This window comes from Cyanidioschyzon merolae, chromosome 17, assembly GCF_000091205.1.
Source record: "Cyanidioschyzon merolae strain 10D DNA, chromosome 17, complete genome".
Classification (NCBI taxonomy): Eukaryota; Rhodophyta; class Bangiophyceae; order Cyanidiales; family Cyanidiaceae; genus Cyanidioschyzon; species Cyanidioschyzon merolae.
Window position 1 is genome coordinate 156,329 of NC_010143.1, and position 25,098 is coordinate 181,426.

The 25,098-nt window shown below is 56.3% G+C and overlaps 7 protein-coding genes and 1 non-coding gene across 8 annotated transcripts, besides 1 other annotated feature; 4 read left to right on the top strand and 4 right to left on the bottom strand.

Annotated features, from left to right (window-relative positions):
* Window positions 1–1,573: part of a sequence feature (repetitive element) that runs on past the window's edge.
* An 842-nt stretch (window positions 1,574–2,415) lies between these two features.
* CYME_CMQ070C (hypothetical protein) lies at window positions 2,416–4,017 on the top strand (the record flags this gene model as incomplete). Its single annotated transcript, XM_005537971.1, has 1 exon — window positions 2,416–4,017. One exon carries the CDS (start codon window positions 2,416–2,418, stop codon window positions 4,015–4,017), a length of 1,602 nt encoding a protein of 533 aa, XP_005538028.1.
* A 307-nt stretch (window positions 4,018–4,324) lies between these two features.
* Window positions 4,325–5,359, bottom strand: CYME_CMQ071C (probable U3 snoRNP component Imp4p; the record flags this gene model as incomplete). Its single annotated transcript, XM_005537972.1, has 1 exon — window positions 4,325–5,359. One exon carries the CDS (start codon window positions 5,357–5,359, stop codon window positions 4,325–4,327), a length of 1,035 nt encoding a protein of 344 aa, XP_005538029.1.
* Window positions 5,360–5,822: 463 nt separating this feature from the next.
* Window positions 5,823–7,775, top strand: CYME_CMQ072C (hypothetical protein; the record flags this gene model as incomplete). Its single annotated transcript, XM_005537973.1, has 1 exon — window positions 5,823–7,775. The coding sequence occupies one exon, from the start codon at window positions 5,823–5,825 to the stop codon at window positions 7,773–7,775; it is 1,953 nt and encodes a 650-aa protein (XP_005538030.1).
* A 2,915-nt stretch (window positions 7,776–10,690) lies between these two features.
* Window positions 10,691–12,478, top strand: CYME_CMQ073C (hypothetical protein, conserved; the record flags this gene model as incomplete). The annotated part of the gene is made up of 1 exon (XM_005537974.1): window positions 10,691–12,478. The coding sequence occupies one exon, from the start codon at window positions 10,691–10,693 to the stop codon at window positions 12,476–12,478; it is 1,788 nt and encodes a 595-aa protein (XP_005538031.1).
* Window positions 12,479–13,034: 556 nt separating this feature from the next.
* Window positions 13,035–13,580, bottom strand: CYME_CMQ074C (small GTP-binding protein Arf1; the record flags this gene model as incomplete). Its single annotated transcript, XM_005537975.1, has 1 exon — window positions 13,035–13,580. The coding sequence occupies one exon, from the start codon at window positions 13,578–13,580 to the stop codon at window positions 13,035–13,037; it is 546 nt and encodes a 181-aa protein (XP_005538032.1).
* Window positions 13,581–18,435: 4,855 nt separating this feature from the next.
* Window positions 18,436–19,200, bottom strand: CYME_CMQ075C (similar to thiamine biosynthesis lipoprotein apbE; the record flags this gene model as incomplete). Its single annotated transcript, XM_005537976.1, has 1 exon — window positions 18,436–19,200. One exon carries the CDS (start codon window positions 19,198–19,200, stop codon window positions 18,436–18,438), a length of 765 nt encoding a protein of 254 aa, XP_005538033.1.
* A 426-nt stretch (window positions 19,201–19,626) lies between these two features.
* Window positions 19,627–21,553, top strand: CYME_CMQ076T. Its single transcript, XR_002461546.1, has one exon. It is a non-coding gene; the product is annotated as a hypothetical transcript (transcript).
* CYME_CMQ077C (cleavage and polyadenylation specific factor 2, 100kD subunit) lies at window positions 20,939–23,593 on the bottom strand (the record flags this gene model as incomplete). The annotated part of the gene is made up of 1 exon (XM_005537977.1): window positions 20,939–23,593. One exon carries the CDS (start codon window positions 23,591–23,593, stop codon window positions 20,939–20,941), a length of 2,655 nt encoding a protein of 884 aa, XP_005538034.1.
* Window positions 23,594–25,098: the final 1,505 nt, after the last annotated feature.

Here is a 25,098-nt window from a genome sequence, read left to right on the forward strand (position 1 = left end):
CTCTCCTCTCTCAGCTTCATCTCTGCCTTGCGTTCGAGTTCTCGGTCCAAAAACACGAAATAGCGTAACATGAGGCGATAGTATCTTTCCTTATCTTTTTTCAACGCTGATATCTTTTCTGCTGGATTTGCCAGCCCCAGTACCGCACGATGCTCTTTAATAGCCGCACGGATGACGGAATCTTTATTCTTTCTCCTGTGTGACGCCATCTCTCCGACGAATTCGGTCTCATCTTTATGTTGGCAATCGTTCGTGATGCCATCGATACTGGCCCATATCCCCTGGCAAGAGAGACCCCGGTGCAGCGCAAAGATGGAGCGTATCAGAAAGCATTCGAGGTTCAAGGTCATAGGGTCCCTCAGGTTCGTGAGGTACTTCATCGCCCCATGGCAGTAAATATTCCCGTCACCGCTGTATCGAGTACCCTCGCAGCGGCATTCCGCGAAGTTTTCCTGGAGGACATGCACTCGCTCATTTCTCCAAGACGTTTCCGCTGTGCCAACCATCAGGTGGCGAATAACGGTCTTGTCGAAAAATTCCACCCGCACCTCGACCGTTTTGATGTCCGTCACGTCTTCGTTCATCTTCCTCACCAAATGCATTATTCTTGCAAAAGCCTTGCAATCGCTCATGCAGTAGTGCGCGATACGGTCTCTGAGATCCTCCCGCAAATTTTGCTTCTACGGATTCATGATATGCTTGAGACGACAGGCTTTCGGTACTATTTCGACGTAGTGTCGTCTTTCCTCGAGCCATTGGCGTCGGGCCGCCTGCCTTAGCTTCTTCGTCTCATCCTGTTCCTCTCTGCTCTGCACTGTTTTTTCTTTGTTTCCGCCTGCCGGCGGTAATAGCCCTCTAGGATCCTCCACTTCCATGTCCAAACTTCCCTTTTTCATTTTTGAAAACGAATGCACTTTGAACTCCCCTGCTATAAACCCCGAAAACTCACTTGAATACACTCACTTGAGGGTTGAAACAAAACTGAAATAAAAGACTGTATTTTTCGACGACTTCAACATCGTCGCAGCTTGTACTTTAGAACGAGAAGTCAACGAATATTCAGGATCGCGTTTCGCTTCAACGGCGAGATGCGCGTCGTGTCCCATGTATACCAGGTATGGAGGTGCGTCTATCGACCGCGCTACATAGAACAAATAACAGAGACTAACGATCAAGTATCAACGATATAGAGATTTATTCCCCCTCGATGATAAATGTGAAGAGAGGAAAAAGCTTTCAGTATTGTCGAAGGCCTACCCTCGAGGCGGAAGGTCCCGCGAGCCGGACAAGTCTGCCAAGCTTGCGCTCTGTGCGACTCTGCAGTTGCGGGTACTTTAGCGAGACCTAAGCTGAAACTCGTACGCAACGCAATTCTTTCTGGTGCGAGGGGCAGCTAAGCTCCGTCTGGGCGTCGCCCTGGTCGCAGTGGTCTCCAAGTATATCGCTTCGCGCTGCCATAGGCAGCACGTCTATCTGCGCAGCTTGCTTGCCCCCAGAATCATGATGCATCCCGATTAGGTATTGCGTGAACCACACCTCGAGCAGACGCCCTCCGTAGTACGGCAAAGCCGTTGTATCCCCATGTTGCATCTGCTCCAATGGTTTCGTCGTTATTGTGGGTGCTTAAAGCAGACACTCGGCGTTCCTTAGAACTCAAGGAACTACCAGCATATCCAAAATGAAATATAAGTTATGGAACTTGAAGGTACGTTGCATCATGCTGGAAGCTTTCCCCACAGCCATGATCCATCCCGCAATCTGGGCCCCATGCGCAATGAAAGCGTTTTGCCATCAAAAAACGCGACCCGTACCGAACGTTCACGACATTTTTAAACGAATGCACAACTAGCTGCGAAGGCGCAATTCTTGTATGCACTTGCTGTCCAGCGCAGCGACAGTTTGGAGCTACCAAGCGCTTGGACCTGGAAGCGTCTTCCGCATCTTTGCGATTTCGAGTGCACGGCAGAGCGGTGAAGGAAAAGCGTCTAGAACGAAGCTGCGTGTGAAACGCAAGCGTCCCAGCGTACGATGGTACCAGCGAGCGGCTCAGGAGGTCACTTTCAGGCCAAGGCGGTGTGATAGCTATCGACTCGAAAACGCTCGCAACTGTTCGAGACCCAGCGCCCTTTAAACTCGTGGTCGAAGCACTGGTGCTTTCTGCGTTTTCTGCTGTGCTGCCACTTGGCTGCTGTTCTCGTCAGTTAACTGGACCAGTTCGCCAAAGTACCAGGTTGTGGCACTGTGCTTGCAGCTGGGAGCGCGGATCGAATCGTCTGAACCACGTCACCAGCGGCACGCTCTTGTCCGTCTTGTTTATCTCGCGCGTCGTTGCGAGAGCTCGCGGAGTTGCATGGCACACGCTTTGATAGAGGTCTGGACTGGGGCGAGCGCATCCCCGCCGAGCATCTTCAACTAATGGAGTCGCTGGAAGAAAACGACTCCGATTTCGAGAATGACGGGCGGGATCGGATGCCGTCTCGGCCAGAGCTGGCGAGCTGGCAGCCTCCAGCCCTTGAAACGGTCGCTGTTCTGGCTCGCCAGTTTGACACGGCGTTCCAGAGCGCGAATGCGTCAGCGCTCGAAGCTTGCGAACGAGCGCTGGTGGAGCGGGTCCCTCTGCAGTTGCTGCAACAGACCTGGTTGGAAAAGATATTTGATCGGCGAGCGGATGCCAGTCATGAGTGGACGTACGCGGACATACGCTTCGCGTTGCATTTAGCGTCCGCTGCAGGGCACCTGGAGCAGCGCATGCTGCGCACGCTTTTCGTAAGCGTGTTGGCAGAGACCGCCTCGGGAGAGGCGCCAGCGTCCGTGGGTCGCACAAGCGTCACAACCAACATCCCCAGACGGGTAGAAACACGAGCATTTGCGGCACTGTACCGGCATGTTGCGGAGGCGCTTTCAAAACCCAGTATGGACACAGAGGGAAGCTGGCTGACGCTGGTGCAACTGATTCCACATATCGATGGAGTGTCCGGGTCCGTGACATCTATGCATGTGGATGCGCTGGCGCTCTGCGTCGCACACGATGCCTGGAATCAGGCACTCGAGGTAGTCCTCGCGAGGATTACCCCTTTCTGGTACAAACCGCCATCTCCATTCATGGTATCCCTGAGCGACCTGGAGCGCTTTCTCTTCAGCGCGGCAACGACTCACTTCAAAACTGGCAACTATCGAGCATCTTGGCGGTTACTGCATGAATTCTTGGCACTGCAGTGCACGCGACCAATGTCGAGGCGCAACGAGGCGGCAGACCCGGATACCAAACATCCATCTCAACGGATCGCCCCTCTGGATACCGCAGTGACACTCTGCCGATGGCATGAACCGGTGATGCTAGACTCGAGTCACATTTGCGAAACCACGGCAGCAATGCGTATTCGAGCTGCACAGCGGTACGTATGTTTGGAGCTTATTGTCTACGGCACCACGGAAGAGGCACTGCAATCGAGCCTGCCTATGGGCTCTGTGGAACGTTCGCCATCAACGACAGGGCGCTTTCTAGCACGATATCGGGCGCTTGCGCAGACCTTCGACGCGTGTAGTGCGGCCGGGTGCATCGCTCCCTTCGATGCGTTCGTGCACCTGCATTTGGACTCTTTTCGAGCTGACACTCACGAGGAATGGATTCTGCAGACTCGCCGTGCCCTTGCACGTGTTCTCATGCTCAGCACTGCGAGCGTCTACAAAACACTACCACTGCGAACGCTCAGTGAGCGCACCGGCTTGTCGCGTTCGGAGATCGCGCAAGTCATTCAGGATCTGCGTTCAGGGCGGTGCTGGAGCCAGAGCGCAGGTGCTTTATGGACTCGCTGGTTCACAACGCTCGTTACACTGGACGCGAATGGCGAGCGGGTTTCGTTCAGGCGGCACGCTGATACAAGGACCGAGTCTGCTGGAGCTGTAGCGGTACCAGGGTCTTGCGGCATCTACCTGTCCCGTGCGATGTTGGTGGATGCTGGAGTGCATGCAGCGTGTGCAGCAGATTTCTCCCGCAAATGCGCTTGGTTTCCCTGAGTATCATCGTCGTCGTCATCCTCATGATGACAATCGGAGGCTGGAATGCCTCGGTCTATACCAAAACCTAATTCTATGACGTTCACCGTTTTCGAACGCCGTCGTCCACTGTTACGACACGACGAGAGTAGCTGCTCAGAAGCTCTCTGAAAAGCGGATCGATGCACAGGAAGTTGCAACGCACACGAATCCTGCACTGTGCGTTGCAGCGCATCGCGGAGACCCTTCATGACCTAAAAAGGATGATGAGCCCCGCGTCCAAGCGAATGTTCAGCTCGTGTACCGGTATTGCGCTATCTAGGGTCCGCTATCCGAACAATCGCCGTCGCTTGCGCGCACTGCGGGTATACGGCGCAAGCCTCCACTCATCATCAGCATCTTGTTGCTCGAGCGTTCCGAGACGTATGCGGAACAGTCCTAAATCGAAACGGGGACCCAGTTCGATGAGTGCTTGGTGCTGCTGGTGACCCTGGATTCGACCCGCACTCGATGAAGCGGTCGCAGTTCCCGCTTCTTCGTCGTCTGATGAATCATCCGCAGCGGCGGTGCGCCTCCTCTCAACAATGTAATGTCGGAAAGATAGAATACCATCATATCCCTTATCAATGAATGCTACAATACGCTTCGAGTCTGGCTTGGGAACGGGAAACAGAAATCGAAGCATGTTCTTCACCCGCATGCCCAGTCTACTCTGAAAGCTGCCCTCGAAGATCACATGGGGATACGCTTCGCTGAGTGGCGGCAGCGCAGCGTCCGGGCTGTTTTGGTGTTCGTGTCGAAGCATCTCCGCTACATCGTGTCGCATGACGACATTGGAGAGTGCGAAGTACGCCGTCGGACCCAGCGGCAAATGACATACGATGAGCGCATCGGGTTCGCCGCGCGTCTCGTGCAGCAACACCAAGTCCGTGAGCTGTTGCGCTCTGCCGAGCTCGATCAGGTCCTTTAGGATGAGATTGCCGCGGTTCAGCCGCTGAGCGTTCGGAAAGAGGAACCGGACCTCTTTCGCAAACTGGCATAAGCGACTCGAGGGGTTCCTCGAGGTCGTGATCACGATCTTCGGATCCGCAACGCCCGCTGTGGCGTACTCGTCATCCAGCATCAACCGTGTTGTTGCTAGCATTCGTATCGGATGACGAAGTGCCTCCTCGGTTATCTGGACTTTCTCGTCTGCGTCGCTCGTGTCTCGCCGAGCGGACGGCGTCGAGCTCGCACCACCAGGGCGAGCAAGTCCTGGGGGTCCGCGCTGGCGGCTCGTCTCCGCCCCTGCTGCCGCTATTTCGAGCGCTCTTCTGTAAAGGTACTCTCGACGCAAACGAGCTTGCCTCTTTAGTGATATCATTGAAGTGTTCGGTTCGTAGTTGACTGAGGTAAGATGCAGCACGCAGTGTGTTAGCGCGATGCGCTGCACAAACGCCCGTGACGCGCCCTAATACCACGCCGCTGGACTCAGAAGCGGCTGCAACGGTTCTTTTCCGTGCAGATCTCGAGTGTCTCTTTGCGGGTGGATTGTTTTTCGCTGCCTGTACAAGCGCTGGTGACAAGCGTTCCTTCAAGCGTCCTTATCGAGTTAAAGAAGCGGTTCGCAGGAGAGAAGTTGTGCAGCGACAGCGCAACGCAGTTGGAGCGCTTTACATGAGACATGATTGTATCTAAATGGAACAACAGAAACAAAAAATCCCTTGCCCCCAAGGCGTTGCCGTTCCTCCGCACTCTGTTCCTGCACGAGCGTAAGGTACCGCGTCCCAGCAGCACGAAAACAACTGCAGCAGCTACTGGTGCCGCCACAACTTGTTGTTGCGTCCATGGCAAACAGCCTCGGCCTACCAGCAGTACCGCTGGAGCCGCGTCTGGTGCCGGATGCTGCGACTTGGCTCTCGGAGCGCTTCTCCAATGACGATGAAGAGGAGGTGACGCGGCTCGAGGAAGCGGTGTGTCTGCAGCTGGCGGCGCTGCGAGCGTTGCGGGCACCCCTGCCCCAGGGCATTGCTGTGTACCGGTGTCGAGCGCCCGGTTCACCGTCACGAAGTGCTGACGCTTCCTCAAGTCGTGGAACTCGCAGCGTGCGTAGAACTGTGCAGCTTCGCCAGCGGACGCGAAGCGCTTACCGGCAGGCCAGCGGCACTACAGCAGCGAACACTGGCTTGCGCACCAACCTCGACACGAGTATTGGTGCCGTTGATGAACACATCAACGACGAGTTGATCGATAGTCAAGAACTCGAAGAAGCAAGCACCGGTGAAACAGAGCCGCGGCCGGCGCACCGAGCGACGACAGTTGCGCATCGAGTGTTTATTCCACCGCGTTACGTCCTCCCGCATCATGCGCTGATATACGAACACACGGACTGGTATCGAGAACGAGTGCGTCTGGCCATGGAAACAAACAGTGGCCAGTACGCCTCCGCTGAGGCAAGCTCGGGTCGCGCGCCTGCTCCGCGGGCGCTCACGGTGTTCCCGGCACCTGCTGGTCGCGACCGCGAAACAGACTCATCGCCCAGGAGACCACGCGAGCGTCGGTTTCGTACACGCTTTTCCGGCCAACGTGAGGGTATCCTCGAAGATGCACTTGCAACCATACTTTTCCGCGATGAACGCACGGGCGCGGGAACCCCTCCCGCTGCAGAGATGCCTCTGGATCGGCAGCTAGATCGAGGACCTGGCCTGCCTGACAGTGCCGAGAGACTGCCGGCTCCTTTGCTTGGCTATCGCGAAGAGGTTCGTTCTCATCAGCGACGCGCATATGCGCAGCGTGAAGCGTTCGGCAGCCCGCCAACGTCCATGGTCCTCAGTGACTGGCTAGAGAGCCGTCGTCGCGACGTCGCGGACCCAGGCAGTGTATCACCAGCCGACGCAATGTCGCTGTGGAGCGCACCCCGCGCACCTCAGAGGCACATACCAGGCCGTGGCGACGCAGCGCTCGGCGTCTATCGAGAGCCACGCACGGGGCAGCGGAGCCTCCAGAGACGCTCGACAGAGGTGTTGTCCACGTCTGTGGATACGGGTCGCATTCGAGGCCCGATAACAGCGAACGAGTCGGCGCCAGAGCTTTTACATTCACCGCCTTTCCGAGCTGGATCGATCGGTGACGATTCCTTTGATGCCGGGAGCCTGCGGCTGACTGCCCGAGGACCGAGTCGAGCGCGCCTCTCGGGGCATGTGGCATCACGCACTCGTGGACTCCCCGTAGATCACATTTCGCCAGCAGATGCGTCTCTGCCCTTAGACGAATCGTTACAGACAGATGAAACGAGCGGGCGCGTTCATGGACGCGCTGCGCTTCATCGCATGAGGCGTAGCGGTCGAGAGCTCGACGTATCCTCAGTCGCGGATACGTTCCATAGCACATCGGCAGGCAGCGCGAGCCACCACGCTTGGACGAGGGCGCCCATGGACACTGCACGTTCGACAAGCACAGCTTTTGCATCGCCGTTAACCCTGGAGCACAGAGATTCCGCAGGTAGCTCGCCGGGTGACTTTGTTGTGAACGATTGGATGTCTGCAGGGGATCGTTCCTCGCGCACCGACCAGAGCCGAGGCGGTTTCCGGACGGGAACCGGGTCAGCCGGGGATACCACCACGATAGAAGCGCTTGGTGGTCGACGGCATCGCGGACCCAGGGATCTGGTTGTGCGCATAGAAGAAACGCTGCGCACGCGAGCCTGGGAACGATCCACCTCTGCGGATGCATCAGCGCGAGCTTCGGGTACTGCCCGCGCTCAGGTTCGCAATGAACGGCGGCATCTGGATTCATCGTAAAATGAATGATGCATCGTGGTAGTCGACGAGCTGACGCGTGAGAAAGACACTGGGAAGCTGTTTTGTAGGCGCAGGGCGACCCCGGTGGCGGCGCTCCGAGCGTCCGCGGCAGGCACGATGAATACGATGCACCGGTGCCCTTCAATCGATGTTGCCTGTAGATTTTAAAGAATGGCAATTTTAGGATTGGTAATGCGTAGCAGCATCTCGAAGGGAATGGTGGTGCTTTCATGGTTCACCGACGGCAACCGGGAATCCCTTGGATTCTCGTTACACCGGTGTCAGAATAAAATGCAACGGATCGTTCAAATTGGGCGTACACTGTACGCCCTGGGTATCGTTCTAGTGTCATCGACACAGGCCTGTGGAGACTTTTTCATTTCTGAGACCGCTTCCTTCATCGCCCTCTTGTCTACGGCTCGAAATGAGGCGGGCTCTCCGGTCCTTCCTGCTCGGTTGTCGGCAATGGAAAGATGTTGAAGGCAGCGTTTCAAGTCCAGATTTCGCAGATTCGGACTGCTGCCAACGCAGTTCATGCAGAGGCGGAAGTTGCGCTCTACGCTTCGCTTGCCATTTTCACCTGATTGGTAGGGAGCCATGGTATGCGCTTCGCAACGGTGACAGTAAAATGTACTCTTGTGTTCTGGTATGCCCATTATACGTTCTGCGTCGAGGAGCCTCCTGTGGTGCGTGAAGACTTGCTCCATAGCTCGGTACATGACAGGTACCGAGGACTCGCATCGATGCCAGCTTCCGTTTCCGTACCGAGTCCTAGACGCTTTGATGACGGTAATCGTCTGGATGATCTCTTCGACAAGCTCTCCGTCTGCTGCACACGCAAGCGGATGCTGTACAATTGGATAGAGGATTTGTTCAACGCGACATTGCCCATTAGAGAACAAGTACCCGGAAGAAAATCCAGGCTGGAGAAACATTCGAGAAAATTTGAACCGTGTACACTCACCTCATGCAAAGCGGTGATGCGCTCTGCACAGGAAGCGATCGCTGTGATGCCTGCATTCCTAGTCCAAGGCCCTTTTCCATGGAAAAGGAGGCAATGGGTGCTTCTGAAAGCATTTCCCGTTGGATATTTCATGCTGCTGTTGCGCTCAGCTTCGTCGATAGCGATAAATAGAAAAAGGAGGGATTGGTCTTTCGGATAGAATCGACGTTGATTGGACGTGACAAGTTTCGTCAACTTCCGGCATGAGCTTGTGAGCAAGCCGATAAAGAACGACGTGGCATAATAATCTATGTAAATGCATTGTTCATGAAACAAAGAAAATGTCTCACGACCATGAAGGTATATATACATACTGACGAGCAGACGCCTCCGAATCTTCTTTGATCGGCGGCTTGCCTTAGGTATCAGTTTCTCCCCATACACTTCGAGACTGAGAAGCTGCCCTACAAAGTTTGCTCGCGTCAGCTCATCGGGTCTTGTCTCCAGAACCGCACATCGTATGATATTGATGGCGGCGTTGAAGTCTTTGTTCGCGAACTCCATGCGTTTGTTGCCGCTGTTTGAACTCATCAATGCAAGGGTTGCTAGAACCCGCGTCCTGTGTGCCACCTGCTGCTCTTTCAGCAATCCGTGCTTTTCCATCGCCGAAGCCCTCCGCTGTGTTCTCCCTATCTCGACCATCTGGTGTGTATAACCCAGCTCATGCCTTAGATTTTTCATTTCTCAAAATGAATGGGCTTCTTTATGCCCGTAGCTAAGGACCTTCCCCGAGGAAGAAGGACATGTTCAAGAAAAACGACATATGCCTCGGCGTGCCATCGTGTGCTGAAAGCTTCGGCAATTCGCCCCGTGGAGCGATCATTGCGTTTCAGGACAGAATACACTCCTTCAATGGGGCTGAATCACGGAGCGTATGGAGGAATGGAAGGCAGCTCTACTCCCAGATAGTATCGGCAAAATCTGGAACTCAAGGGGAATGGTAAAATACTACGTTGTTCAATAGAAGGACGTTGCCGGACTTGAGGAAAAAATGTTCAACAATTCGACAAAGTGTTCGCTGCTATTGAATGAGCCTTCTCAACGAGCGAATATGAGGACGCCAAATGAATCCACTCCAGCTAGAACAGATGATGATGTCCTCGTTCTCCTCGAGCTCGATCTTGTATACAATGAGCTCTATCTCCGAGAAAATAAACATATACGATTGGACCGTTTCGTCTGAAGCAGTTCTCATCGGCTGAAAAACAAACCGACGTGCCTGTGCTTCACACGAATCGAGAGGTCCCATGCATGTTGTCGCTGCGATCTCGGTGGAAGATAGCCGTTTTCGTGAACCAGGACTGGTTTTGTATGAATGTATCCCGAGTTTCCAGGATCACACGAGCAAGCTGGTGAGAAACAGAGACACCCGCAATAACTACTATTATCGCGTCGCTTTCCTTAAAGCAATCAAGTGGTCGTTTTTCTAACATGGCCGACAACAAAGTTTTTACCAGTACCTGTTTTTGGAGCAGAGCGCGCATACCTGTTTCTTTCAGTGTTCTCGACCATCCTAGTATAGTAGTATGACTGACCTGAAGAAGGAATGCAGCCCTCGTTACCATGATCAGTAAATAATATGTATCGTGCATGCATTTCGTCTACGATCGAATCGATACAAAGCATAGAAATGTCGATCTCGTACGATACACTGCGAAGAGGCATTTGATGACACGCAGCAGGCGCGAAACAAAACTGACGTGAAAGACTATAACAATATGCATATAATTGCTACAATCTGCCTTTTTTGAGACAATCGCTCCTGAACGTCCCTGTGCGCTTACCAGCGAGCGTCAGCAGGCGCGCGCCTTGTACCCAGATCCGCCGTGGGGCGCCTGTCGGAGGTCGCCGCTACGCGACCGTATCTGCGAGCCACCACGCTGACCTGCACACTGCTGCATGCGTAGACGGTATGAACAGTGGAAACGAGTACGCCAGAGTGAGTCCTGGCGCTACGAGTGCCCCAGACGCACAAAGTGGACTTGGCGTGACGACTGCTGGTAGCGAGGTAACCATAAAGGCGTGGAAGCAGACGGCAGGCGAGCGCTGCGCCGTGGGAAACGCGCTCGTGGCTGCCCACGAGCCGCACTGCCCGGTCTGCCCCGAGCCGACGAACAAAATTGTGCCTCGTCGGAAGATGGTACCCAGCTCGATGGCTGTGCAGCCGCAGCCTTTTCCGCACCAAGTCGGGGGTCACGGTGCGCTGGCACTCCACGGCGCTGGGCTGGTCAAAAAACCCCTGGTAGAGCGAGAGCTGGCCTTTTACGAGTACGTTTGGGGTGATCTAGTCGACATATTTGAGAGACTGGATGACACGAGTGAAGACGGGCTGAATTTGCGCAGGAAGCTGGTGGCCCCACACAGCCCACGAAAACTCGAACGACTGCTATCGTCAGAGACGCGGGGGCGTGCGCTCGCAAACTTGCGCGACAGGCTTCAGTACCGCCGAATGAAAGCGGAGCGTCGCTGCGCTTTATGTCGACAAAACGCACCGGTTGGTTGTGGCTCGAGCGCTGGCACCAACAAGCTCTGTACGATGCAGTTCTCTGACCTGGTGGTTCAGACGCTGCGCGAGTTCACCGCCCGCTACTATGGTATCGTTTCCCTCTACCGAGTACGCGGCGAATGGAGGTACACCCGCGAGCTCCCATCATCTAGTGCTATCGAACTCGAAGCCAATGACTCGAGTGACTCGGCGATAACAGGCCTGCCTGATGCCGCGGAGCGACGTTCTCCAGCCTCCTCCGAAGACACCAGTTCGGGACTCGTAGAGCTGTGGCATGCGGAAAACGGCAAGGCCCTGGACGTGAACCCGTGGGCGCGAGTCTGCTTCGAGCGCTCGTTTGCGTCCTATGCCTCGCACCGTGGGACACGGAGTCCTCGCGTCGGCACGACCCCCGGGGCTGACGCGAACCACATGGACCCTGACCGAGGCGTCGTAGTGGAAACCGGCGTCACGAGCTCGGACCCAGACGATGCCGTGCAACATGATTTTTTAGTGCTCGAGGATCTGACGTTTCCTTTTCGTTACCCGTCAGTTCTGGACGTTAAGGTTGGTACGCGGGACTATGACGACGAGGCAACCGAGGAGAAACGCCGTCGGCACATCGAAAAATGCCGGATGACGACGAGCGCTCGCTATGGCGTGCGGTTAACCGGTATGCAAGTATTCCAGCCAGAGCGACGCACCTACCTTTGCCATGATAAGTACCATGGCCGTCGCTTAAAGGATGAAGAGCAGCTGCAGGAGGAGCTGCAGCAGTACCTCGACAACGGCCAACGGAGTCGCGTTGCTGCCCTGCGCGCCGTTCAGGTTGCGAACGCCTTTCGACAACGCCTGGAAATACTGCGTGATTTCGTCGCCAGACAGGAAGAATGGCGGTTCTACAGCTCGAGCCTTTTATTTATCTACGAAGGAGACAGCGTTGAGGCACAAGACGCTCCTGTGCAGCCTGCAAGCGACGCGAACGCTGCGACTGCCTCCGAAGTGGCGTCCGCGTGCGCTGCCCGGAACGGCAGCAAAAGCGGAAACGCTACCTCCGTTTGCCTGAAAATGATTGACTTTGCCCATACCCAGCGGAGCAACTGCGATGATGGCCCAAACGATGACGGCTATTTGCTCGGTATCGAAACCATGATTCGTTTATTTTTCAACGCGGCGCAACGATTCGCCGAGCGCGGAAACCAGTGGCATCCGTAACCGGGCAGCAGAATCACCGACCGTGATATTGTAGAGCGCTTTACTTTTTCGACATTGATGAGCAGCAACTGCTGCTCGACGCGCAGGTCTGCTTGCGAATACGGATGCACCTGACGACAACCGACAGCGGATGCCCGCAAAACCTCGTGCAAGCACGGCGGCGCCAACCCGCCGGGAAATGAGGCTCACAGCGTCAACAGTCGTTGCGCTGCTCGGTGCCCGCATCTTCGCTCTTGTCGAACTGGTGTGCACTGCACGGGGATACGAGGACAACCCGATGACAATGAGTACGTAGATGTTGGTCGATTCTGCACAGATAAACCTACCCGATCTCCTGGACGTATCACGCGCTCGATTCCCTGTCAGTGTCGTTGTTGCGCATCGCCACCGCATCGACCGAGGCCGACTCGCAAAGACGGCAGCGGCGGCGGCGGCGGTCGGGAACCCAGCAAGTCACGCTTCAGCATCGTGGTGACTGCGGCGTGCACATCGTTGCGCCTGGCCCACCGTTGGTACTACGACCTGCGTAGAAAACTCCGCTCTCCGCACTTTTTACTCAGTATTTATCATCCAGTTGTTGAGAGAGCCATTCGAGGCCCTCGAAAAGACCGTCGCCAGTTGTTGCGCAACAACTTTGCACATACCAGTTGCGTTGACGCAGCGTATGCAGCGCCAGTCTCTCGGTGATCTCGCTCGCCGAGTACGCGTTGGGCAGATCCTGCTTATTCGCGAATACGAGAAGATGCGCATCGCGCAACTCCTCTTCAGCTAGCATCTTATGGAGTTCCTCGCGAGCCTCGGGAAGGCGCTCCCGATCGTTGCTATCCACCACGAAAATGATTCCCTGCGTGTTCTGGAAGTAGTGACGCCACAACGGGCGAATCTTATCCTGACCACCTACGTCCCATACCGTGAACGATATATTTTTATATTCTACGGTCTCGACGTTGAAGCCGATCGTCGGGATCGTGGTAACGATTTCGCCCAGTTTCAGTTTGTACAGGATCGTCGTCTTCCCGGCAGCGTCGAGCCCGACCATGAGAATGCGCATCTCGCGCTTCCCGAACAGTCTCGCAAATAACCGACTAAGCGTGAGACCCATGGTACTCTAGTCTGCGTGATATAAAACACTCGCTGTGAACTGAACAGCACGACCGCAGGCCTGCTCCCTCGGACGGCACTCGTTTAAGCAAGGCGCGCTCTGGGACCCGTCACAAACGTTCTGTTTGGCTACCGGTTACAGCGCTCGTTCGGCAGTAGCTTCCACGTGTGCGATTGGTCGGTTTACGCTGTCGTACAAGAAGCGCCTCTCGCTTGTCTTTGCAGGGGCTGCAGGCACTGTCGACGCAGAGCCGACAAACTGTGCACGGATCGAGAAGGCACGCACGCACGCACGCACGCACGCACGCACCCAACGTGACAGCAAGGCAGCAGCGCTGCGCGCCCGCATCGTTGCCCGTCCGCAGTGACTCGGGCGTCGACGACGACGACGACGGCGAAGAAACGGAACTCGAGTGCTGCGGGCGCGTGACGGCGGGAGCGCTGGGCGCGCGCGCGCGCTGAGATCATCTTGCCGGACTCGTCGTTTTCGACGTGCAGCAGTGAGGGTCTATCGATATATGTAGGTGGATTTGGGATTTTTGGGTCATCTTTTGGGGTGGTTCGCTTGACGCTTTGCGGTTGGAATGAAGTTAGGTTACCGTAAACGAGCTGATTCGCAGTGCCATGGAACAGGGTTCGAAAACGATCTGGTATTATGATGCAGTACACAAGGTGCACAGCGCCACGCTTCGCGTTGTTTTCCCGTGAATCATGCATTACACGAGCATTCTTCGAGATTTTTACGGCTGTGTTTCATGGAAACCCGTAGGCACAGTGATTCGGGCCGATGGATTTACAAGAAAAACGTTCGGCCTCGTTTCTTGACGACTTGTTCACAAGCTCTTGTCGAATGTTCACTGAAATACGAAGGTAAAATAATCGACTCCGTTCGAGAGAAAAATCCAAGGCTCTATGTGGCCATGGATGAAGCGGCGTTCGATAGCAGCATGATGCCTCTTAGGGGCTATGCTGCCGGAGGCCCTGGTGTCTTCAGTTTTCATGGAACGGGGTCTTGGACCTCGACTTGAGTCATCGAAGCGATCGTTACCAGGGGAGCGCGCGTCACCGCTTCGCAAAAAAGGAGCATGAACGGATCGAAATTACTCGATTTTTCCTCCAAACTGGATTTCTGTTTTCGCACTTGTTCCATCGCAGAAAACATTGCGCTCCATAAACCCTCAGTAGAATGGAACAACGTGCGCCGGATTGTGCGATCGATAGAGAACTTGTCGGGGAATCGTCCAGAAAAAGCCCGTGATCGCTGGTACAGCGTCGAGGGCGTTATCGAAGGAGGGTATCGACCATCATCCGCTGTGCTCGTCAAGGGCATGTACCGAGTGATAAAGCGTGCCTTTATGCGCCATAGGCCGGTGCCCAGAGAAGTACATACGGTGGACATGTCGGAACGCATTCAAGTTTCGCGGCTGCGACAGATTCTATACAAAGAAGATAAAAACGAGAATCGAATCGTAGATTGCAACTTTTGCATCTGCATGAAATGCGTAAACAACATACGGAAGCCGATTAGGTATGCCGGTAGCACTCGTATGAATATCCTTCGACTGCTGACAAAAGAGCAGGAGCAACGAGAGAATCCGGCGGATTGAAAGCCCGGCATAAGAGAGAGGGGATGAAAACAGTCGTAGAAAAAGCCGGCAAACGCTGGTTCGATGACAATGTGAAGAGACCAATACCCTTGCGCGTACACCCGAGTTAGCAAAGTGGACCGGTTCCATTCCATTCTGGAATGGGTGTATCTCAGTGCTCGCGTGTTGATGGCACTGGGAAGCGACCCAACGTTCAATGTGTACGTCCGAGCTGGAACACCTCTTCCACGCTAGTCTGGCAAGAGAGTATCTCAGATTTCGCGTATTGCCAGAGTCGGAGCGGGCGTCCCGCGCACTACCGACGGCCCAGGGAATGCGCCTGATCACCGCATCGCAGCTACAGCTGGAGCCTGCAGCCTGATGCACAGAAGCGTGGCGCATCTGGATCGCTACCCTGCGGCTACCGCTGCCATCGTTCTGCACCTGTGGTCCTATTGTCCATGCAGGGTACACCATTTACCACGCGACGACGGCTACTGGATACCGCGCCTACGGATGTGGCTGGCCCCCAGCCGACCACGCGTTGCATGTTGGCAGCCCGCTGTGGCATCGAAACCGCGGGTTCCGCGGCAAACGGCCGTGCCAATGTCGCGCCCTGATCGGGCCTCGCACAGCCTGCACCAGTGTGCACGCTCCAGCACGGCGCCAGCACGGCACTTGACGTGTTCACCGGTAACCCGCCATTCAATGTTAAATGCAAATTTAGCTTATCTCGTCGTTCCATTTAGTATTTCAGCAGCACAAAACATACGAAACGCCCAGCGTCAACGCAAACGATCCCACGACGCGATCCATGGAATGTTGTGTGCAGTGATGTGTACGCGTGAACACATGTCACGACCTAGCCAGCATCCGTCAACTGCGTACCAGGATTGAAGCTCGTCCGCGATTCGACGGACGTATTGGCATCCATAGAAACCCCGTGCGCGTTGCCGCTACTCACAGTGTCGCGAGGATCACAATACAGTCGTCAACGTCGACGATGGCGCCACGGACACTGCGACGCCAGCCTCGCGCACACGCATCGTTCCGGGTGACGTAACCGCACGTGCGGTGCTTGCGTCCTTTCCGGTACTTGGGTCCAGGCGCAGCGCACGATACCGACCCTGACAACGAATGAGAAGACGCCTCCCATTCGAGGATGCATCCATCCAGGCCGCGCACGCACGCATCACCACGAGCTCGTGATCGCCCGCATCGACGAGTGCGTGCACCTCCGCGGCGAGCACCGCCGCCGCATCGCCGATTGCCGCACGAACGCTCTGCGTTACCGCTGGAGGCACCGCAGTCGCGGCGGACGCGGTACCCGTACGGAGCTCCGTGTCGAAGCGCACCTCGGCGACATATGTGCCGTCGTCGAAGCGTGACGTCAAGGCAGGTATGCCGCCGCCCTGTCGTGCATTCAGAATCTGGATACCAATGGTGACAGGCGCAGCAGGCGGCGTGCTTGTCGAGTAGGCCTCGCGGAGGCACCGCGCGAACGCTGCATCGCGTTGTATGTTGCACGACAGGAATGCAGCCGTGCGAGACGATGCGCTGCAGCGGAGCGATGTGACGCAGAGCCACTGCACGCTGCAGTCGGGGCGCTGCAGCGTCAGCACCGCAACCGCTTTGGGTAGGGCGCTTGCAAAGCGCCTGAGCTCCTCGGCTCGTTCAGCGGGTTCGCTTGCAGGTGCTCGGGGTACACAACGCAGCTCGATCGTTCCGAGCTGATTCTGGAAATAGAGCAGCAGCCGCATCGGGTCTGGTGTGCCGAACGTCAGCTGCTGAACCTCGGCTACCACGAGATATTCGCCGAATTCTGGTGTCAGTGGATGCGTACGACGGACGTTGACCTGTAGCGCTGGTGCGCTAGGCAGCGCATCGCGTTCCAAGTTCAGGTCCGTGAGGTGCACCAACGAGCCGCAGGCCTGGGAAGCGCCGCGCATTCGGGCGAGCGCGAAGATTCGCTCGACCAGTGGCTGATGCGCATTCGTTAGAAGGTACAGGGACAGCGCATCGGGTAAACCAATGTGACCGTGAGCGCTCAGCGCGACGTCTTCATGGATAGGCTTCTCGTCGCCACTGCAGGTATCTGCGGGTTGCGTGCACGACCTCACGTCATCGACAACCATGTGAAAAGAAACGCACGGCGGTGAAAGCGAACAGACTGCAACCGTGTCGACGAGTGCAATTCCGAGCGTATTCGTTGATGGCAGCGCTGCGACGACAAGAAATAGGACACGCGGTAGGAGCGCTGCTGCCGCTGAGCAGGCCATGAAACCGGTCTTCAACTCGGGTAGGATGCGCGGGCTTGCCGCACGCGGTGTGCTCTCTATGCGCGGCCCCTTTTCGAATTCAGACCGCATCAGAACGGCAACCGAGGGTAATGGCTGAAACGGAGGCACATAAAAGACGCTTCGCTCGCTTTTCGCCGCGTTCTTGGAGTATATCTGCCTCGTGACCAGACAGTATGCAAGAACTTGTGGGTGCCCTTGCAACCATTCAGCCGCGTCCGATGCCTTCTGAAACGTCATTGCTGCGGTGGCCAGAGCGTCCGCTGTGGCTGCATCCTTTGCAAGCACCGTCGCCGACGCTATCGAATCCTTGGTGGCCCGCTGGACGCGTCTCGTGAGCGGGCACAATATATGATAGAAGCCGAAACGCTCCATCTGGTAGTAATCTCCAGACGTAGCGAGTCCGAAGCCTTCATCACTGTCTTCGAATGCCAGCGAAAAGGCTGCATCCTTGAGGCACGGTATCCACGTCCGCGCTCCGTGTTTCCATCCGGAAAACAGTTGCTCTAGCGGTGGCGGGCGAATCACCAGCGTTCGCCACGGGCGACCACTGGGATGTCGTCCCCAGGCCCTAATTTCGCTACCCCAGTCCAGAAATGCTCCAACAAGTTGATAAGCGCCCTCCGGCGAATCAGCGGATACTGCTGCGCTCTCCGCACCAGAGACACTCGATTCAAGGCCGCCAGCCGCCGGCGATATCCTATTCTCTAGCGATTTTCCATTATTATCTGTTGCTGGTGCTGCTGCAGGAGCAACAAGTTCGCTAGATTGTAGCTTTGATTGATCGTCCAGCCGCAGACGCTCTGCTCCAAAGCGCTCTCGCAAAGTCCTGTCAATCTGATCAATGATCCAGCCTTTCAGCATCCCATCCAGATCGATACACACACCGCTGCGCGTCAGCACAAGCGCACCGGGGTGTCCCGGGCGCGGTGCTTGCAACCGCACGAGCTCAGACCATCCGACCTTTTCCCAATCAAGTTGAAAACGCTCTTCCTTGGGGGGGGCGCTGCAGAGCACTGCTGCGCAGCGTCGCCCTGAAACCACGCCACAGCGCACCGCATGTCGGATCGAAACGCCCACCAGTGACCCGATGCAAACGATGCGCCTCTGCCAACAATGCGTACAAAATTGTACCAACTTCGACAGCCTTTTTCGGATGCGCGCTGCTGCACGCTGCGCTCAGCTCCGAGTCGGGATTCCACCGATTCGCGATGCGTTCGCAAGCGTGCATGTGGGCGCGCAAGCACGCGTGCACTGCGCGTAAGAGCGACTCGGGAACGCAAGCGTCCATCACGCATTCGGGTGCAGCGGACGATGCACCCAAAGCCGCCCAGTGCATCTGAAGTTGCAATGCGATTCCGAACGCCTTGCCTGAAAACACGACAAGCACGCGATCTTGGTAAGCTTGCTGGACAACGGAATCGAGCGATAGATCGAGCGGCGACGGGGGCGCGCCGATGCCGCCCGCCGCCGCTCCCTCGTTCGTGGCATCTGATGTAGCATCGAACCGACACCAGGCGTCATCGTGGGCGTTAAGCACCTCCTGGTGCACCGCTGCGCCATCTTCCGCAACGAGGTCCGCTGAGGAATCCTCCATACTATACGCTGCCTTGGGCTGACGCTCATCGTGCAAGTCATCAATGCCAGACGCGGTGGACAACGAATCATAGGCGCCGGCAGAGCGCTCTTCGTTAACTTCGAGATATCCGCCTTCCGGTACTGAGAAGAGACAACCCATGACCGCCAAGCTCAAGCCCTAAAACGAAACTCTTGTTCAAGAGTCTCTCGCAAAGCGAGCACTAATCACGCTGCAAACCACCAACACACATGCACGATCTATGTCTTTGTCAACTGAACGAAGCTCCATGCCAGGGCGAGCCACGTGTACGAGGACTGCGAGCGCGACGCCGCACGTCCGTCCGCCGCTCGAACACGACATGCGGCACGCGTGCGAAACGACGCCTGGCACCGGCTGCAAACACGCGATCGCCACGCGCGGCACACGCTGGGAATCGCTTCCGAGAGCAGTGCATGGTGATTATGGGCGTTTGTTACCATGAAGTTCAGAAAGGTGGAGATTCGTGATTCTAGCTCTGCGATTCGTCGAACAGTGCCCAGTGCGCAGCGCGCACGATGGGGCAACGCCGGCTGTCATCAGCGCCTCGAAGCAATTGAACAGCAGCTCGAAGGCACGACGAGTAGAAACTGACCATTTACTAGGAACGAAGGGAGAGTGCTTCGTTATCCATGCGCGGCAAGGGATGAGAGGTGGTAGATTTTTGCGTGAATAGGAAACTTTACTTGGTGGGCGTAAGCTCCCGCGATCCGGGCTCGTACGCGGTGCGTACCCGCAGTGGCGAGTGCGTTGGCGACGCCCGAGCAGTTCGTCCGCAACCCAGTGTTTTCTGGGACGAGGAGAAAGGTGCCTGGCGTCTGGGCATCGCCCTGACCTCTATCGTCCTGTAGCGTGTCGTTTCGTGCTATCTCGAGCACTAGGTCTATTTGAGCGGCCTGCGGGATCCCGGGATAACGAAGCAATTCGAACACGAGTCTCATGAACCACACCTCGAGCTGGCGCCTTCCGTAGTATGGCGAAACCGCTCCGTATTCTTGCTGTGTCCGTAGCGGTGCCACAGGTGCTACTGGGAGCGCTCAAGCCAAGCTCGGCGCACGATAAAACGTACGAAAAGAAGTATCTCCGAGAGGAAGTATGCGAAATCGAACTGGGAGGTCTGGGGCCGTATAATGGTCGCTTTCCAGAATACGAATATCCATCGCGCAATCGAGGATCTCTGGTCGGTGGAAACGTTACGCTTATCGAGAACATCAACGGCCGCACGTCGCTCAGGCGAGCAGTGTTTCCCAGTGTGCTGCTCATCCTGCGCTGGCAGCGTCACCGGTGCACGCAACGCGCACGTGCAGTTGCTGGACGCCAAGAACGCCCAGAGCGTGCCCTGAAGCGGACAAGGTATCTAACAGGCCTCACACTGTCCAGAACAGTTGTAAAAAGCCGTTGGCCATGCCCACGCGTACCAATCCCCTGCTCCTGATACGAGCAGACGCGGACCGAGCGACACACAGTCGGCACAGCGCGCTGCGCTGTAGCCTGGTCCGAAACTTGAACCCTGGTGTCGGTCGGCGGCCAAACTGGCTAAGCTGCAGCGTTCGAGTCGGGTACCACGGCAACGATCTGCAACGAGCTCGACGGACCGCAGAGGCTCCTGCATCATCTCTAGAGCCGGCGCGAGCGGGCAGGCAAGCGAGCTCGTGCGTGCACTCGACAGACGGTGCTCGCTGAAACGGCGTGACACCTCGAAGGCACCTAGCGCACGCGCCGTACGAACTCGTTCACCATCGTGCGGCAGTGACGTCATGCATTGGATGTAGACCAGATCGCAGACCTCGACATACGCTGCGCTCAATGTGATCCTTCAATCTCTCAAGCTCGAGCATGCGCGTGCGAACAAGCACCAGACTCACAGAATCATGTACTGTGAATAGACCAGATCGCGAACGTCAAAGTACTCTGCGCTGAGTGATCCTTCAATCACCAAATCGTGCTGACGCTTCCGAACGAGCACAATACTCGGAGGCCGATCGTTCTCGACGCAAAGCGCCCCACCGGCAAACTCCGCCGGCATCAACGATTTGGTCATGATTTCCTTCAAATCGGAAAGTCGCAAATCTCCGACGAAAACATTAAGGTGTCCGACCTGCGTCCTTTCTGTTACGAGCGCGAACGTCGTCGTGTTAGCCGTGCGATCGCCATCGACTAGCGCTGTCGCTGCAGAGGCTGCGTCTGTTGTCTTCGCTGCCAACCAGGCTGCATCGACTCCGGACTCCGTGCCTTCGGGGAGCTGCTGCTCCTGCTCCGTCTGTCGCTCGACGGATACCAGGCGTAGCTGGCCGTCGGGATCGGTCTGGATATAGCCATCAAACCAGGCCAGTTCGTAATCCTGCATCCGCCGCCAGAAGCAACGTCGCAGCAGTGAATCATCGAGTTTGATCCGGTATACCGACGTGTCCGACGAGACATCGACCATCTCGCGCGCACGTGGCGCGTATAAACGCGTAAAGTTCTTCTTGCCCAGGTACTCGGTGAGCGCAGCCGTTTCGCGCTCGCTTCCGTGAATGATAATCACTCGCTGAGGTGCCATACTGACGATAAGTTGACGCAAGGAACGGCCATCAGCAAGCCCGGCCATATCAAAGTTGCGAACCGCGCACCGAATCGTTAGGTCATTGACGACATAGCGAACGAGTTTCGTGGGCAACGTTTCCAGCGCTCGACTCGTTGTCGAATCCGCAACAGCCGCATCGTTGTCGTGGGCGGAGCTCCGGAAACGATCGCGACGGTGATAACTCCCCGGAGCATCAGCCGATGTTCTCTCTGGTCGCACAGACGGGGACACAGATGGCGACGGAGCTGTCGCCATGCGCTCGTCGTGGAACCCGTCGATGTTGTCAGTTTTGTGCGGCTCGAGGTCCATCGGCTCACCTTGGTCAGGCGCATGACGACTGAATGCGTTGTCCGCGCTCTTCGCGAGGCCCTCAAACGCGTCACCGTCGATGGTGCGGTCACCGGGGTCCTCTCCGATCATGTACCTAGCAGGATCGATGACCTCCCCGTACGCATCGTGGGGCGGTGGCTCGGGCTCCACATGCGGTAGCAGCAGACCAGCCTGAACGAGAGCTTGGTACCGCTGATTCACATCATCCTCTTCCTCATCTTCGGCGACTCCGGGAAAATCCGGACCAAGCGCCTCATGGAGCTGGGCTGCATCACCAGCAACAAGCGCCTCGCCGAGCGGGCCCGAGCTAACGACCCGACCGCCACGCAACTTCTCGGCGACGGCCGTCGGAGCTACCATCGGCATCTCAGCGCTTTCCAGAGCAACTTCTGCTCCGACAAAACGGGCTTTCTCTTGCTCCCGTTGCCATCGCTCAAGCTCCTCGCCCTGGAGTGGAACCCGCTCAGCATACGTGAGCGGTTCACGCACACGCAGTTTCTCCTTCTCCACTGCCAAGCGAAAGGCAAACGTGCCCGACTCGAGGCGATCGCTCATCAGCACCATAGCGCGTGGATCCGCTGCAATCCGTTGTAAGAATAGAACACGCGAGAATCCATAGTCAAGCGACGGCAACGGTGCCATGACGACTTTGGGACTCGGCAAGGCATCGGCCTGATCCAGCCCGTGAACAACCTGCACGTGTCGCAAGCGGAAAGGATTCTCGCGCCTGCTATCAAAGGCACTCACCACCGCGTCGCTCATCCATTCAATCAGTGATTTGGCAAATTCAATGGTGTGGATACCAACGTGTTGTGCAAACACCACCGGATAGAGCGCAGCAACATCCGGGTGTGCAGTCCAGAATTCATCAGCGGCTACCAAGAGCTCCAGACAACGACCAGCAGAGTCCACAGGCATGAGCACGTCCCCGCCTCCGCGTAGCGTTTCGACAACTGCCTCCCACAGGTCTGTTTCTTTCTTCTGGGATGGAGCAGTGAGTACGCCGCTTGCGCCCACAATGAGGTGGCTCGGTTTGGTGATCAACTGCGGCGTGGAGGCGCAGCCGTTCAGCAGGCGCTCCCTCCGATGGTTGACATCCACACAGTAAACGATCTCTTCGGACTCTTTCTGGAATTTCCATATCGCACCACCGAGTAGGTGTCCCGCGGGATACGCCGTAGCGAAAACGTTCTGAGCGAGCTCAATGACTTGCTGGTACTTAACAGGGCGCATCCGTTCGAAGGCTTCATCGACGTCATCGAGGGTGAAGGTTTCAAAGTCTTCACCGTAGTACCGGTGCTGGTGTGCGTCGTAAAGAAACATCTGCCCTAGGATCTGCACTGGTGTTGTTGCATAGATGGGTACGCTCGCTGGGAGGCCGAGCTTCCCCACGAGGTACGGCAGCGCACCCAAGTGAGCCAAGTCGGGATGCGTCAGGAAAACCGCATCAATACCACGAGTAATGACCGGCCGAAGTGGTTCCAGAAGAGCAACATCAAAGCGATCGTTCCACCCGCAGTCCAGGAGAAAAACCCCGTCGTCGATCTCGAGCACTGTGCAGAGCGGCGGTGCGGACGTGTGCGCTCCGTACAAAGGCGTTACGCGTATCGATGAAGCCATGAGTTTTAACAGTTAGACTAGCGCATGAGAACGTTTCCGCGTTGACTCTGCAGACAAACGCCCAGGTATCACCGTCAACAGGCACCTCCGGGGCGCTAAGACGCAGGTTCGCTCCCAGGTTCTGCTCTCTCAGAAGGGCTAGCGTAACGCCGCTTCGTTTGCTGGCTCGTGACGGCTCCAGCGCGCCGCACCTGCAGGTACACGAAACCGTTCACAGTGCTGAAGATTACGCTTTTCCAGGTGCAACGCTCTTTGAGGTTGAACAGTCTTGTGATCCGCTCGTTTAGACGAATACACGCGAGCACGCGTCGAGATGTTCGAAGTTGTCCAACAGTGGATTGTTCTCGCGATGGGCAACGGCCTTGATACGAGACGCTGCAGAGGATACGACATTGGGTGCATGGGGTTCCCGAAGGAACGCATATTCGTTGTTGATGGAACCTGAGTGGTTTAGAGCTGACTGGTGGTTCTTTAGCCGGACACCGATAACATTCGCATTGTTGGGGAACCCTGGTCAGTGCGACCCGATCTCCGACTTCAAAATACGTACGTTGCAGATTTCCGAGGTCAATGAAGCAATGTCTGACGCAAGTAAACGGGTCATCTACATAGTCTACAGCAGTGTGTAGCGTTGCGGCGCACGCGGCTGGCCCTACGGAGTCAACGAAGGTGTTTGGAGCGGCAAGGCCACTGCGCGCGGTTGCTTGTGGTCGACCTACTGTTCTGAGAGCGTGCACTAGACATCGAAACCAGTACGATGAACGCAAGTCCGGCGATGCCAGGTTCCCGCAAAGTATTCGTAAGTTTCGAATCGATCCGTGCGTACACGAAACAGGTGCGTAGCGGGCATGTACGCTGTCCTGGGGTTGCTGAAACTCGCTTGTGTTTTCCGAGCGTATTGTCGACCCCGGTCAGCCACCGGTCGAAGTTTATTGTTCGAGAATGGACTGTGAGGTCCTGGCAGGACTCGGACGTGTCTGGTGAAGCGCATCACGTTTCGCGAAAGCAAGTCATATCAAGGGGTCTACGCTATATACGTCCTGGCAACAAGGCTACGGAATATCTGTAAGAGACTCGTGCATGCGTTCCGCCTAGACCTTTCCGCTGCCCGATGAGGAGCCGCCTCATGCTGAATTCTTCTGTTCCTAAAACAAGACTGAGTCGTAGTGGGTTTACCACCCGTGATTTGCCCTAGAACATGCTACGAGAGCGCACGTCTCCGCGAGAGCCAAACCATGAGCATATATGCATCTTGCAGACGCTTTCAGGTCGCAGCTGGTGATTTCAAATCATAGCTCTGGTTATGGGGCATCTCATATCAACCAGTACCTCCCGGGGCCGGGTCCTCTGATCACGCGATGCACAAACACGTCGGATCCGTTCGATAGGAACCAAGGGGAGATGCTGATGGTCAGCACAGATGCTCCTCCATTCGAGCGCACAATCGCTGTTATCTTCGCAGCCAGCACCTGCCCATACGTAAGGCCTGCTAAGAAACATGGTGC